This window comes from Rhincodon typus, chromosome 14 (assembly GCF_021869965.1).
Source record: "Rhincodon typus isolate 14 chromosome 14, sRhiTyp1.1, whole genome shotgun sequence".
NCBI lineage: Eukaryota > Metazoa > Chordata > Chondrichthyes > Orectolobiformes > Rhincodontidae > Rhincodon > Rhincodon typus.
This window is the reverse complement of record NC_063345.1, coordinates 12,873,978-12,886,015: the sequence shown is the minus strand read 5'-3', so window position 1 is coordinate 12,886,015 and position 12,038 is coordinate 12,873,978. Positions and strand designations below refer to the sequence as shown.

The 12,038-nt window shown below is 43.9% G+C and overlaps 1 protein-coding gene across 1 annotated transcript in view; it reads left to right on the top strand.

The window, feature by feature from the left end:
- The window catches only part of LOC125484853, a 10,356-nt gene extending 2,840 nt beyond the window's left edge, over nt 1-7,516 (top strand). Inside the window, exon 4 of the mRNA XM_048605271.1 lies at nt 7,184-7,516. Within this exon, the coding sequence (XP_048461228.1) occupies nt 7,184-7,516 (333 nt within the window). The remainder of the gene's footprint in view (nt 1-7,183) is intronic.
- Nucleotides 7,517-12,038: the final 4,522 nt, after the last annotated feature.

Sequence of the window (12,038 nt, the reverse complement as noted above, 5' to 3'; positions counted from 1 at the left end):
TCGGGATCCCGGGCACGGTGCATGGAGCCCGGGCTCTGTTTGCATCGGGATCCCGGGCACGGTGCATGGAGCCCGGGCTCTGTTTGCATCGGGATCCCGGGCACGGTGCATGGACCTCCGGCTCTGTTTGTATTTTGGGAGCCCGGGCTCTGTTTGTATTGGGATCCCGGGCACGGTGCGTGGACCCCCAGCAGGGTCTGCAGTGGGATTCCGGGCACGGTGCATGGAGTCCCGGCTGGGTTTGCATTGGGATGGGCTGCATTGCTGGGAACCGGGACACAAGAGGCCGTGAATTCCAGGGAAAAGTGCAGAGAGCTCAGGCTGCAGCCTCGTGTGAAGGTGCATATTGGGCTAGTGCCTTTTGAACTAATTGCCCTGTTGTCAATTCCTGGTTTTGGAATGTGAACACTTGTATATGAATGTTTCCAAATGTTTTCACGGTTAACCAGAAAGCTGCATTAATTGAATTTTGATTGTTGCGCCTATCCAACTTATTACAAATGTTTTTCCTTCCTGGGTGTAATTATTTTCTTAACAGGCCGGTGATCTGGTAGAAATCATCCCGTTCATAAAGCTGCCGAAAGAAATTGGTGAAGTTATATGAAGTCGTGGTCCCGCAATGAGGGACAATTTTACTTAAATGTAAACTATTTTTCCTCTCAGGTACCTACCTATAAACACGGCCTGCAGCTTTGAGCTAGTCTTCACCTAAATTAGGAACAGGAGTAGGCCATTCAGTCCCTCGAACCTTTTCCACCGTTCAATGAGATCATTGCTGATCTGTGACCTGACTCCACATACCTGTCTTTGGCCCATATTCCTCAATACCATTGTTTAAGAAAAAAATTATCTATCTCAGATTTTAAATCTAACAACTGATCCATTGTCCTTTGAGGAAGAGAGAATTCCAAAGGTCCTACACCTTTTGTGTGTTGAAGTGCTTCTTAACGTTCTCACTTGAATAATCCAGCTCTAATTCTCAGACTATACTGTCTAGTTTTAGATTGCCCGACCAGTGCAAATAGTTTATATTTATTTATGCTGTCTCTTTAGTTATTCAGTTTCCTTATCTCATTGGTAGACTTGTAAATGCAACTAATGGTGGGCTAAAGATGGCTGATTTCAGCAGACACAACAAATACTAGTTTCACTCAGATCCAATGTAAAAATAAGAAAAAACACAGCTGTTGCATGCAGCCTGGCTGGTCGTCTTGAACTCAAACAGCAACTGTCTTGTGTAGCTGAAGTCATGACCATGTATTGCAGACACCCTACATTGTGCTGTGTGGCACTATTGTCATGCAGAAGGGGATAGATTGCAAACAGATCTAGGAATTCAAGACTGGGCATCAGACGTGCTATGGGCCATCAACAGTAGCAGAATTTTACTTAAACACAATCAGCGACCCCTTGGTCCACCAGACCCCCCACTCCCAACATTACCATCAAGCCAGGGCATCCACTCCCTCCACCATCAATGCTCAGTAGCAGCAGTCTGTTCTGTCTACAGAAATTCAGCAAAGATCCTCAGTCAGCACCTTTCATGCCTACAACCACTTCCATCTAGAAGGACAAGGGCAGCAGATACCACTTGCAAGTTCTTCTCCAAGCCACTCCCTATCTGGTTTGGAAATATATTGCTGGTCCTTCATTGTTGCTGGGTCAAAATCTTGCAATTCCCTCCCTAATGGCATGTGGTTGTACCTACATCATGTGAGCTGTAACAGTTCAAAATCCTAGAATTCCCTTCCTAAGGGCATTGTGGGTCAACCTACAGCACATGGACGGCAGCGGTTCAGGAAGGCAGCTCACCACCACCTTCTCAAGGGCAACTAGGGATGAGCAATAAATGCTGGCCCAGCCAGTGATGCCCACATCCCACAAGAGAATAAAAAAAATTACATTAGGTGGGAAAGTAAGTTGCAATGAAGAAATAAAAAAAAATTACGGATGGATATGTATAGGTTAGGTGAATGGACCAAAATTTGGCAAACTGTTTAGCGTGAATAAGTGTGAAGTTATCCATTTTGGTTGGAAAAATTTAAAAAAAAAAGCAACTTATTATCTAAATGGAGAGAAACTTCAAAATGCTTTAGTGCAGAGGGATCTTGGGTGACCTTATGCATGAGTCACTGAGAGCCAGTGTGCACTACAGCAGGTAATGAGAAATACAAATGAGAATTGGCATTAAAGCTAAAGGAATGGAGTATTAAAGCAGGGAAGTGTTGTTGCAATAGTACAAGACAATTGTGAGACCACTTCTGGAGGACAGTTTTAACCCCCTTACTTGAAGAAGGATATGATTGCATCAGAGGCTGTTCAGAGAAGGTTCACTGGATCAGTTCCAGAGATGAAAGGCTTGTTTTATGAAGAGAGATTGAACAGTTTAGGCCTATACTCTCTGGAGTTTAGAAGAATGTATGGAGATCATATTGAGGTATATAAGATGTTAAAGGGGATTGAGAAAGTAGATTTGGAAAGGATGCTTCATATTGTAGGGCCATCTAGACTGAGGGGTCACAGTTTTAGTCTGAGGGGTAGCAGATACGAACCAGATGTAGAAAGAAACTACTTCTGTCAAAGTATCATGACTTTGGAATTTACTACCTCAGAGTGCGGTAGATATCAGGACACTGAATAAATTTAAGGAAGAGATGGACAGATTTTTAATTATTACTGGGTTGCAGCGTTATGGAGAGCGAGCAGGAAAGTGGAGCTGAGGCCGAGGTTAGATCGGCCACTATCGTATCAAATGGTGAAGCAGGCTTGAGGGGCTGAATGGCCTACCACTGCTCCTAGTTCTTATGTTCCTATGTCCAATCTTTACTGAATGAAGAGTGCAGGAGAACAGACATATCTAAAAATGAGATGTCACCTGGGGAAGCTACAACACAGAACTAATTGCATGCCAAAAAAATATAAGCAGCAAGTGAGACACGGGGCTAAGCTGAATCCCTTATTATCAACACCCTGGGGATTGAAAATCCATTGAACAGAAACTGAACTGGACTCAGCACATAAACACAGTGGCTACAAGAGCAGGTCACAGACTAGGAATCCTGAAGCGAGTAACTTGCTTCCTGACTCCCCAAAGCATATCCATATTCTGCAAGGCACAAGTCAGGAGTGTGATGGAATATTCCCCACTTGCCTGGATGAGTGCAGACCTAACAACACTCAAGAAGCTTGACACTATCCAGGACAAAGCAGCCTGCTTAATTGGCACCACATCCACAAACATCCACTCCCTCCACCACTGAAGCTCAGTAACAGCAGTGTGTACTATCTACAAGATGCACTGCAGAAATTCACCAAGCCTTCTTAGACAGCACTTTTCAAACTCACGACCATTTCTATCTAGAAGGAAGAAGGCAGCAGACACATGGGAACACAACCACCTGCAAGTTCCCCTCTAAGCCACTCAACAACTGGTTTGGAACTATATCACCATTTCTTACCTGTCACTGGGTCAAAATCTTGCAGCTCCCGCCCGAATGGCATTGTGGCTGTACCTATGCCATGTTAGCTGTAGCAGTTCAAGGTTCACCACCATAATAAAGGTAATAAATGCTGGTGCAGTCTGTAACTTCTACACCTCTAAATTAATAACAAAAAAGCTTAACTCTACCTTGAATCAGGCCCAATGGCAGAAGTAGATGAGATATAAAATCCTGAAGAGTTTTGACCGGGTTGATGTGGAGGACGTCAAGGGAGAAGCTAGAACTAGGAGTCACTGTTCAAAAGCCAGTGGTAATCCACTTGAAACAGAGATTAACTGATTTGTTTTTTGTTTCTCTCTGAGGGTTGTGGGTCTTTGAACTTGTTCTTGAAAAGGTTGTGGAATCAGAGTCCTTAAAATGTTGAAGGAGAGGTAGATGGATCCTTATTAAGCAAAGTGATCAACGGTTATGACAATACGCAAGCATATGAATTTGAAAGTACAATCCGATCAGCCAGCATCTTATTGAATGAAAGAGCAGGTTCGAGCGTCTACCTTCTCCTGCTCCTGATTTGTGTGTTTAGCTCGTTCACTGAAGGCTGTGTGACTTTCTGCCTCAGAACATGGTGGAGGATATTGTATAATTAGAAAACAGTGGTAGACAAATTCTCGTTAGCCAGAGGAATCAAGTGTTCTCAGGGGTATGTAGTGTGGGGATGTGGAATTCAAAACACAAACAGACCTGCCATGATTTTATTGAATGGCCGAGCAGAATTTGAGGGGCTGAATGGTCTAATTCTGCTCCCATTTCACATGTTCAAATGGCAGAGGTTGGAGATATGGCAATCGTGACGTTTTTCTAGTCAGCCTGCAAATGGCAGAGAAATGTTGCAACAATATAAAGGGTAGTTTACAAGAGTGGCTCCTTGAACCCCAACAGGAGAGTTATACCAGGCCCCTCTCTTAACCAGACACGTCTACATGTCTGAGTGTTTCATAATGCTACAGGTACTGGTTGAATCCTATATCTTTCCGAGTGTCATATGGACAGGGATTAACAGAACGGAACTACAGTTTGAGCACTTGCACTGTTTCATAATCAGTGAAATGGAAGCTGTGTGCCTACATGTTCTGCTCAGTGGTAAGAGAATGCGCACATTGTTTCAAGAAAACATCCCTAGTGTGTAAAATCTGAACAATCACCTTGCTGTTAGATTTTACTGAAATATGTTCAGCAACATTTAAGTGCATTGCTAGGAAATTACTTCATACAAATGGAAGGACTCGTATGAAATAAATTTTTGCACCAAAGAGTTGAAATTTACCCAGCCTTCGAATCCAGTTCGATGCTCATTCTATCAATGTAGTCTCAATAGTGTTTGCAATGTAATTAATTTACAGCTTGATGTACACAAAAGTGTGGGGCAGCATAAATTTTAAATGAGTGGATCCAACTGGCCAACACATCAGTAACAAGATACACAGTGTGGAGCTGGAGGAACACAGCATCCCGGCAGCATCAGAGGAGCAGGAAAGCTGACATTTTGGGTTGGGACCCTTCTTCAGAAAAAGACCTGAAGCGTCAGCTTTGCTGTTCCTCTGATGCTGCCTGGCCTGCTGTGTTCCTCCAGCTCCACACTGTGTTATCTCTGACTCCAGCATCGATAGTTCTTACTATCTCTGAGTGACAAGATACATCTTGGTAAACTTTTACTAGTTCTCTTGCCTTGGAGTTATACAAAAATTTGGCAAACTTGTTTTCTCTGTTTAACTACTGTACTTATTCATGGGGTGTGGGCGTTGCTGGCTGGAGCTTCATTTATTGCCCCTCCCTAGTTGATCTTGAGAGGCGGTAGTGAGCTGCCTTCCTGAACCACCACATTTGGTGTAGATACTTGCACAAAGCTGTTAGGGAGGGAGTTCCAGGATTTTGACCCAGCAACTGTGAAGACAGTGATGTGAATTTCCAAGTAAAGATGGTGTGCTGACTTGCAGGGGGTGGTGTTTCCATGTATCTGCTGCCCTTGTCCTTCTAGGAAGTAGAGGTTGTGGGTTTAGAGGTGCGAATGGACCAGTTGTCTTCTGTTTCCTGATAAATGCTGAGCTGGTTCCATTGAATGTTTTGTTGATGTAAAAATACACGACAGAATACAATTGCTGAAAGTCTGGAAGCAAAGACAAAAGGCACAAGAGAGCAGGCAGCATGTGTGCAGATAAAGAAGGGTTAGAATTTCAGGTGAAGCCTTTTGCCAAAACCTCGCTGTTCCGATGAAAGACCCTTCCCAAAAATGTTAGCCTGTAGGTGCTGACTGGCTGACCGATTGTATGTTAGTAGCATTTTCTGTGCTTTCGTTTCTATTGGTGGCTGTCTAGTTGATTTGCTTTGCGAATCTGATCTTTGGTGACTACAAGGGGAATGGGTTCAGACCCTGCAGGTTTTGTTCTGGCAAGAGTATAAAAGATTTCCAATGGGGAATCGAAAATAACTGTGAAGACCAGGGAGTGGGGAGGTATACATGTCGGTTCACTGATCTTCTAGTGCGTAAACTATAAACTCCTGGGAATGGATATTTTGCAGCTCAGATTTTAGGTGATCTAATTTTTGGAATCTGAGAAGTATTTCCCAGAGTTTGAATATTTCAGTGTTCATGATATGTGTATATTACGCAGTGAATTTGACCAACTCAGGACTATCTTATTTGTTTAACATATGGCAATATGAGTTAATGTTATGACTATATGTTTAGTATCATATAAAGGCAGACATGTGGAAAGGTGCAGGAGAGATTTATTCAGATAGTCTCAGGGTGAGGGACTGAAGTAACATGGGGACACTAGAGAAGCTGGTATTGTTCTCTTTAAGGCAGCGGAAGTTATGGGGAGACTTGTTTCCATTGACAGGAGGGTCAGAGAGTAGATTTAAATTAAAACATCAAAGGATGAAAAATCACAACAGAGCAGTGCTAAAAGACTGAGCCAAGTTGAAAATGCATCTACTACTGAAACCCTTCTTTATACTTTTGCTGCCTTTATACTTGCCATGTTCTGCCCTTTAGTAACCATAAAGCTCTGCTGTACCTTGTTTTATAGCATTAGCTCTGTCAAACTTCACCTTGGTTTTAAAATTGCTATCATTGCTGTCAAAATCTTTCACCTTCTCATCCCTTTCTATTTCTGTAATGTCCTCCAGCCCCACAAACCCCTCTGGCCTGTTGTGCATCCCTGCTTTTAATTCCTTCACTATTGGTGGCTGTGTGTTCAACCAGCAAGTTTCTAAGCTCCATAATTCCCTCCCTGTACCTGTCTGCCTCTAACCGCACTTTCCTCCTCTAAGACACTCTGTGGAAACCTCCAGCTTTTTTCACCTGACCGAATATTACCTTCCTTTTGTTTTGTAACACTCCTGTGAAGTAAGTTGGGTTATCTTTTGTGTGCAAGACCTGTGCATATTTGTATTGTTGCCGCTGTGCAACGCTGAGTTTATAATGATGGTGAAACCAGAATAAAATCCTGACTTGTGGCCAAATAACCATGTGCTGATTTTGTGGCCAGAAATGAATGTTATGTATTATACTGTGAATCATAATATGATCTCTTAGATTAATGCAGTTGCGATGTGCTTTCTGGTTTTCAAAATACACACTCTGGAATTTCAAAACGTCAAGTTAATGCTTCTTTATCTTTTCAAAAAGTCAAAGTTGACTCATTGTTATTTACCAATATTGTTCATTCCCATGACTGAAGCTGCTGATTCTTGCTGAGATCTGGTGCCAGGGGAAGTCTCTACTTTCTCCAAGTTGTCACTGTTTGTGTGCCGCTCTGCACCGGGAGCGTCAGCCCGCTGGCTGTGTGCCGCTCTGCACCGGGAGTGTCAGCGCACTGTTTGGCAAAGTAGCTCATGCCCTATCCAGAAGTGAAGCACACCTTGGAGTGGATATAAACACTATTTCTTTTCCTCTATCCTGTCCCTGGAATGATTCTGAGGAGAGCATGAATTGCTGCCCCGATTTACATCAACAAAGAGCAGGATTTGAACCTGGGACTGCCAGGTCTGTATCAGCATTTTTAAAATTTTGAAATATGCTTTATTTATAAAAAAATCTTTATTTTTACATAGTCACAAATGCAGTTCAGTTCCGTACAGCAGCATATCAAGGAAACAAGCAAACATTGAAGTTTGACTCTACCCAAACAAACCAAAGGCATCTCTTCCTTGAACTAGACTGTATTTACATGCATTTGATGTACAGATGAGTCCAATAACTGAGTGGACCCCCATTTACCTTCAGCAGGGAGACCTCAGACCGTGGTCTTTCCCCGCGGCACCTTGGTGGCAGCTGCCCCAAGCTTTAGTGCGTCCCTCAGCCTGGATTCTGGAATGTGCCAGTTTGCAACACTTGGTCAGGATAGACTCCTTGCTCTGGAAGAGCATTGAGGTTCGGGCAGACCAAAAAGCATCTGTCATTAAGTTGATGATTGTCTCAGTGTTTGTCCCAGGGAACAGTTGGTGGAGCACAGAGTCCTGTGTCATTGAGATGCTGGGGACGAACCTTGATAAAAGCCACTGTATCTTTCTCCAGACTTCCTTTGCGAGGGCACATTCCAGCAGGAGATGTGTGTGACAGTCTGTGCCCCTGCAGCAGCTTCAAAGGCAATGTGTGGAGCTGTGCACTGACCGGGCGAACATGAAATAGTGAATAAAAACCGAGAGAACTGCGGATGCTGTAAATCAGGAACAAAAACAGAAGTTGCTGGAAAAGCTCGGCAGGTCTGGCAGCATCTGTGAACAGAAAAATCAGAGTTAACGTTTCCGGTCCGGTGACCCTTCCAGCAACTTTGTTTTTGAACATGAAATAGTGCCCTTCTCGCCACCAGCCGTGAGATGTCTTGGTGCTTGTTGGAAAGTTCTGGTGATGAGACATTCTGCTAAAAGACTTTGACAGTTTGCTCAGGGAACCACACATGTCTGGATTAGCATTTTCCTAGTGGTTCAGCTCACTGTGAAGGTGACACACTCATATTAAACCTGTCACCAGTCATCTTTCTCTAATGAGAGAGCAGCCCTAGGGTCTGATATGGCTGTGATGACTTTACCCTTTACTTTGCTAATAGGCAAAAAGGTGAAGTGCCCACAGAGCCATACGGCTGCTCTCTATTGGAGAGAGATGAGTGGTGGTGAGTTTAACCTGAGAGCCACCACGTCTCGGGCGAGGGGAGATGCTGAGGAGGGGAGTCCTTCATGGTAACCTCAGGCAGTGTAGTAATTGAGCCCTCACTGTTGGCATCACTCTGCATCGCAAACCAGCTGTTCAGCCAACTAAGCTAACCGATCCTGTATTGGCATAGCAGTACATACGCTGAACAATAACTTTATCCATCAGAATAGCTACCTAACTACAATCCATTTTAAAAATCTTGAATCTGTGTACATTTTGTCAATTTGTGTGAAATGATAAATTCCTACTGCCACTTTTACAAAAATGCCTGGAATGAGTGATTCCAGTTAATTGGTGAAATTAGAGAAACAGGGGCTGCTCTCATTAGAACAGAGAAGGTTAAGGATAGATTTAATATCAAAACCAAGTATTGAAAGTGTAAATAAGGAGAAACTAGTTTGAGTGCTGGAAGTGTCAGTCACCAGAGGAGACAGATTTAAGGTAAATGTCAAAAGAATCTAAGAGAAGAAGAGGATTTTTTTTTTGACACATATTAGCTGTTGTGATCAGGAACACGCTGCCTGATAGGATGATAGCAGCAGGCTCAATAATAACTCGCAAAAGGAATTTGATGAATATAAAAGTATTGCAGAGCTTTGGGTGGAGGAGTAGTGGATAGCTTGTACAAAGAGGTGGGTAAGGCTCGATGGGCTGATTGGCCTCCTAAGCTGTTACATTCTATGAATTGCCAACCTGAACTTGTCATGCTGTGGAATAACAAGGTGTAGAGCTGGATGAAGACAGCAGGCCAAGCAGCATCAGAGGAGCAGGAAGGCTGACGTTTCGGGCCTAGACCCTTCTTCAGAAATGGGGGAGGGGAAGGGGATTCTGAAATAAATAGGGAGAGCAGGGGAGACGGATAGAAGATAGGTGGAGAGGAGACAGACCGGTCAAAGAGGCGGGGTTGGAGCCAGTAAAGGTGAATGTAGGTGGGGAGGTAGGGAGGGGATAGGTCGGTAAGAGATTACAAGAGGGTTGCAGTGGGAGAGGGATACACAGGTCTTTCCAGAGGGAGCAGGGAACTTCTTTAAGGTAGGCATCCTTAGGAAAGGCTTCGCAGTGGGGTTAAAATTGTTACAGAGATAGTGTGAACTGCCGATGCTGGAGAATTTGAGATAACAAGGTGTAGAGCTGGATGAACACAGCAGGCCAAGCAGCATCAGAGGAGCAGGAAAGCTGACGTTTCGGGCTGTGGAGATGCTGCAGACCTGGAACAGGCAGAAAGGGTTAATACTGCCGGTTTAAAAGTTTTTCTGAAGAAGGGCCCCGTCCCGAAATTTCAGCTTTCCTGCTCCTCTGATGCTGCCTGGCCTGTTGTGTTCCTCCAGCTCCACACTGTGTTATCTCTGACTCCAGCATCGGCAGTTCCTACTATCCATGAATGGAAAGGTGGCTTCCGTGATGTTGTGGGCTATACACACGACTTTCTGTAGTTTGTTACGGTCCTAGGCAGAGCAGTTGCTATACCAGGCCGTTATGCATCCGGATAGAATGCTTTCTATGGTGCATCTGTAAAAATTGGTGAGGGTCCTTATGGAATCTGTATGCCTGGTCCAATTATGTCCTGCTCCTTAAGTCTGTTTCATCTGAGGATTACGCCTAGTCCTTACTGCAACGTCATGAGAGATTGACTCACATTTTGTAAACTCTTTATACTTTTGCAAACTTAGACATTGTCACAAGAGTAACTTTATGCAGTGTAACAACTTTAAAAATAAATCTATATGAAACAAAAACAAGCAGAGAGACTGTCCAGCCACACAATATTCTGGGTACACGTTATCTCCAACCTTTGAGCTGTGGTGCTTAACACCAAGCAGATTGTAGCAGGGTTCTAAGAAGGGTCACTGGACCCGAAATGTTAACTCTGCTTTCCGTCTATAGATGCTGCCTGAACTGCTGAGTTTCTCCGGCAATTTCTGTTTTTGTTTCTGATTTTTAGCATCTGCAGTTCTTTTAATTTTTTTTTGTTTAGACTGTGCTTTAAAAGGATCGCAGTACACTGTGGCTTACCTTCAATATTGTTGCTGCCCTAAAAAACTGAATTTTTGTTGAGTTGTTTTTTATTTGTTCGTGAGAAAAGGTTGGGTTAGCAGTTAGTATTTGCTACACCCTCAAAGGTACCTAAGTTAGACAAAGGACATGATCTATTTGGATTTTCAGAAGGCATTTGACAAGGTGCCGCATGGAAGACTGTTAAATAAGAATGGATCCCATAGTGTTAAGGGCAAGACACTGTCATGGATACAGGATTAGCTGAGTCGCAGAAGGCAGAGAGTAGGGAGAAAGGAGTCTTTTTCAGTCTGGCTGCAGGTGACTAGTGGAGTTCTGCAGGGATCAGTGTTGGGACCACAACTGTTCAAGTTATACATTAATGAACTGGAAGAAGGAACTGAGGGCATTGTTGCTAAGTTTACAGATGATACAAAGATAGGTGGAGGAGCGAGCAGTGTTGAGGAAGCAGGGAGACTGCAGAAGGACTGGGACAGGCCAGGGGAGTGGGCAAAGAAGTGGCAGATGGAACACAGTGTGGGAAAGTTATGCATTTTGTTAGGAAGAATAGAGGCGTAGCTTACTTTCTAAATGGGCAAAGGCTTTGGAAATCTGAAGCAGAAAGGGGCTTTGGGAGTCTTAGTTCAGGATTCTCTTAAGGTTAACATGCAGGTTCAGTTGCAGATCGAAAGGCAAATGCAATGTCAGCATTCATTTCGAGAGGCCTAGAATACAATGGCAGGGATGGACTGCCAAGGCTGTATAAGGCTCTGGTCAGACTGCATTTTGAATATTGTGAATAGTTTTGAGCCCTGTATGTAACAAAGGATGTGCTGGTGTTGGAGGGGGTCCAGAGGAGGTTTACAAGAGTGATTCCGCAGATGAAGGGCTTGTCATATTGAGGAGCATTTGGGGACTCTGGATCTCTACTCGATGGAGGTTAGAAGGATCAGGGAGCATCTGATTGAAACTTACAGAATACTGAGAGGCCCGGATAGAGTGGACATGGAGAAGGTAGCTTCATTAGTGGGAGAGACTAGGACTTGAGTGCAGGATCACCCCTTTAGAACTGAGATGAAGAGGAATTTCTTCAGCCAGAGGGCAGTGAATCTGTGGAACACGTTGTCGCTGAGGGTGTTGGAGGTTAGGTCATTGAGTGTATTTAAGACCGAGATAGATGTTTTTGATTTCTAAGGGGATCAAGGGTTCAGGGAGAAGGCAGGATAATGGGCTGAGAAATACATCAGCCATGATCGAATGGTGGAGCAGACTCCACCATTGACCCAGAGATAGTAGGAACTGCAGATGCTGGAGAATCTGAGATAACAAGGTGTAGAGCTGGATGAACACAGCAGGCCAAGCAGCATCAGAGGAGCAGGGTCTGAAGAAGG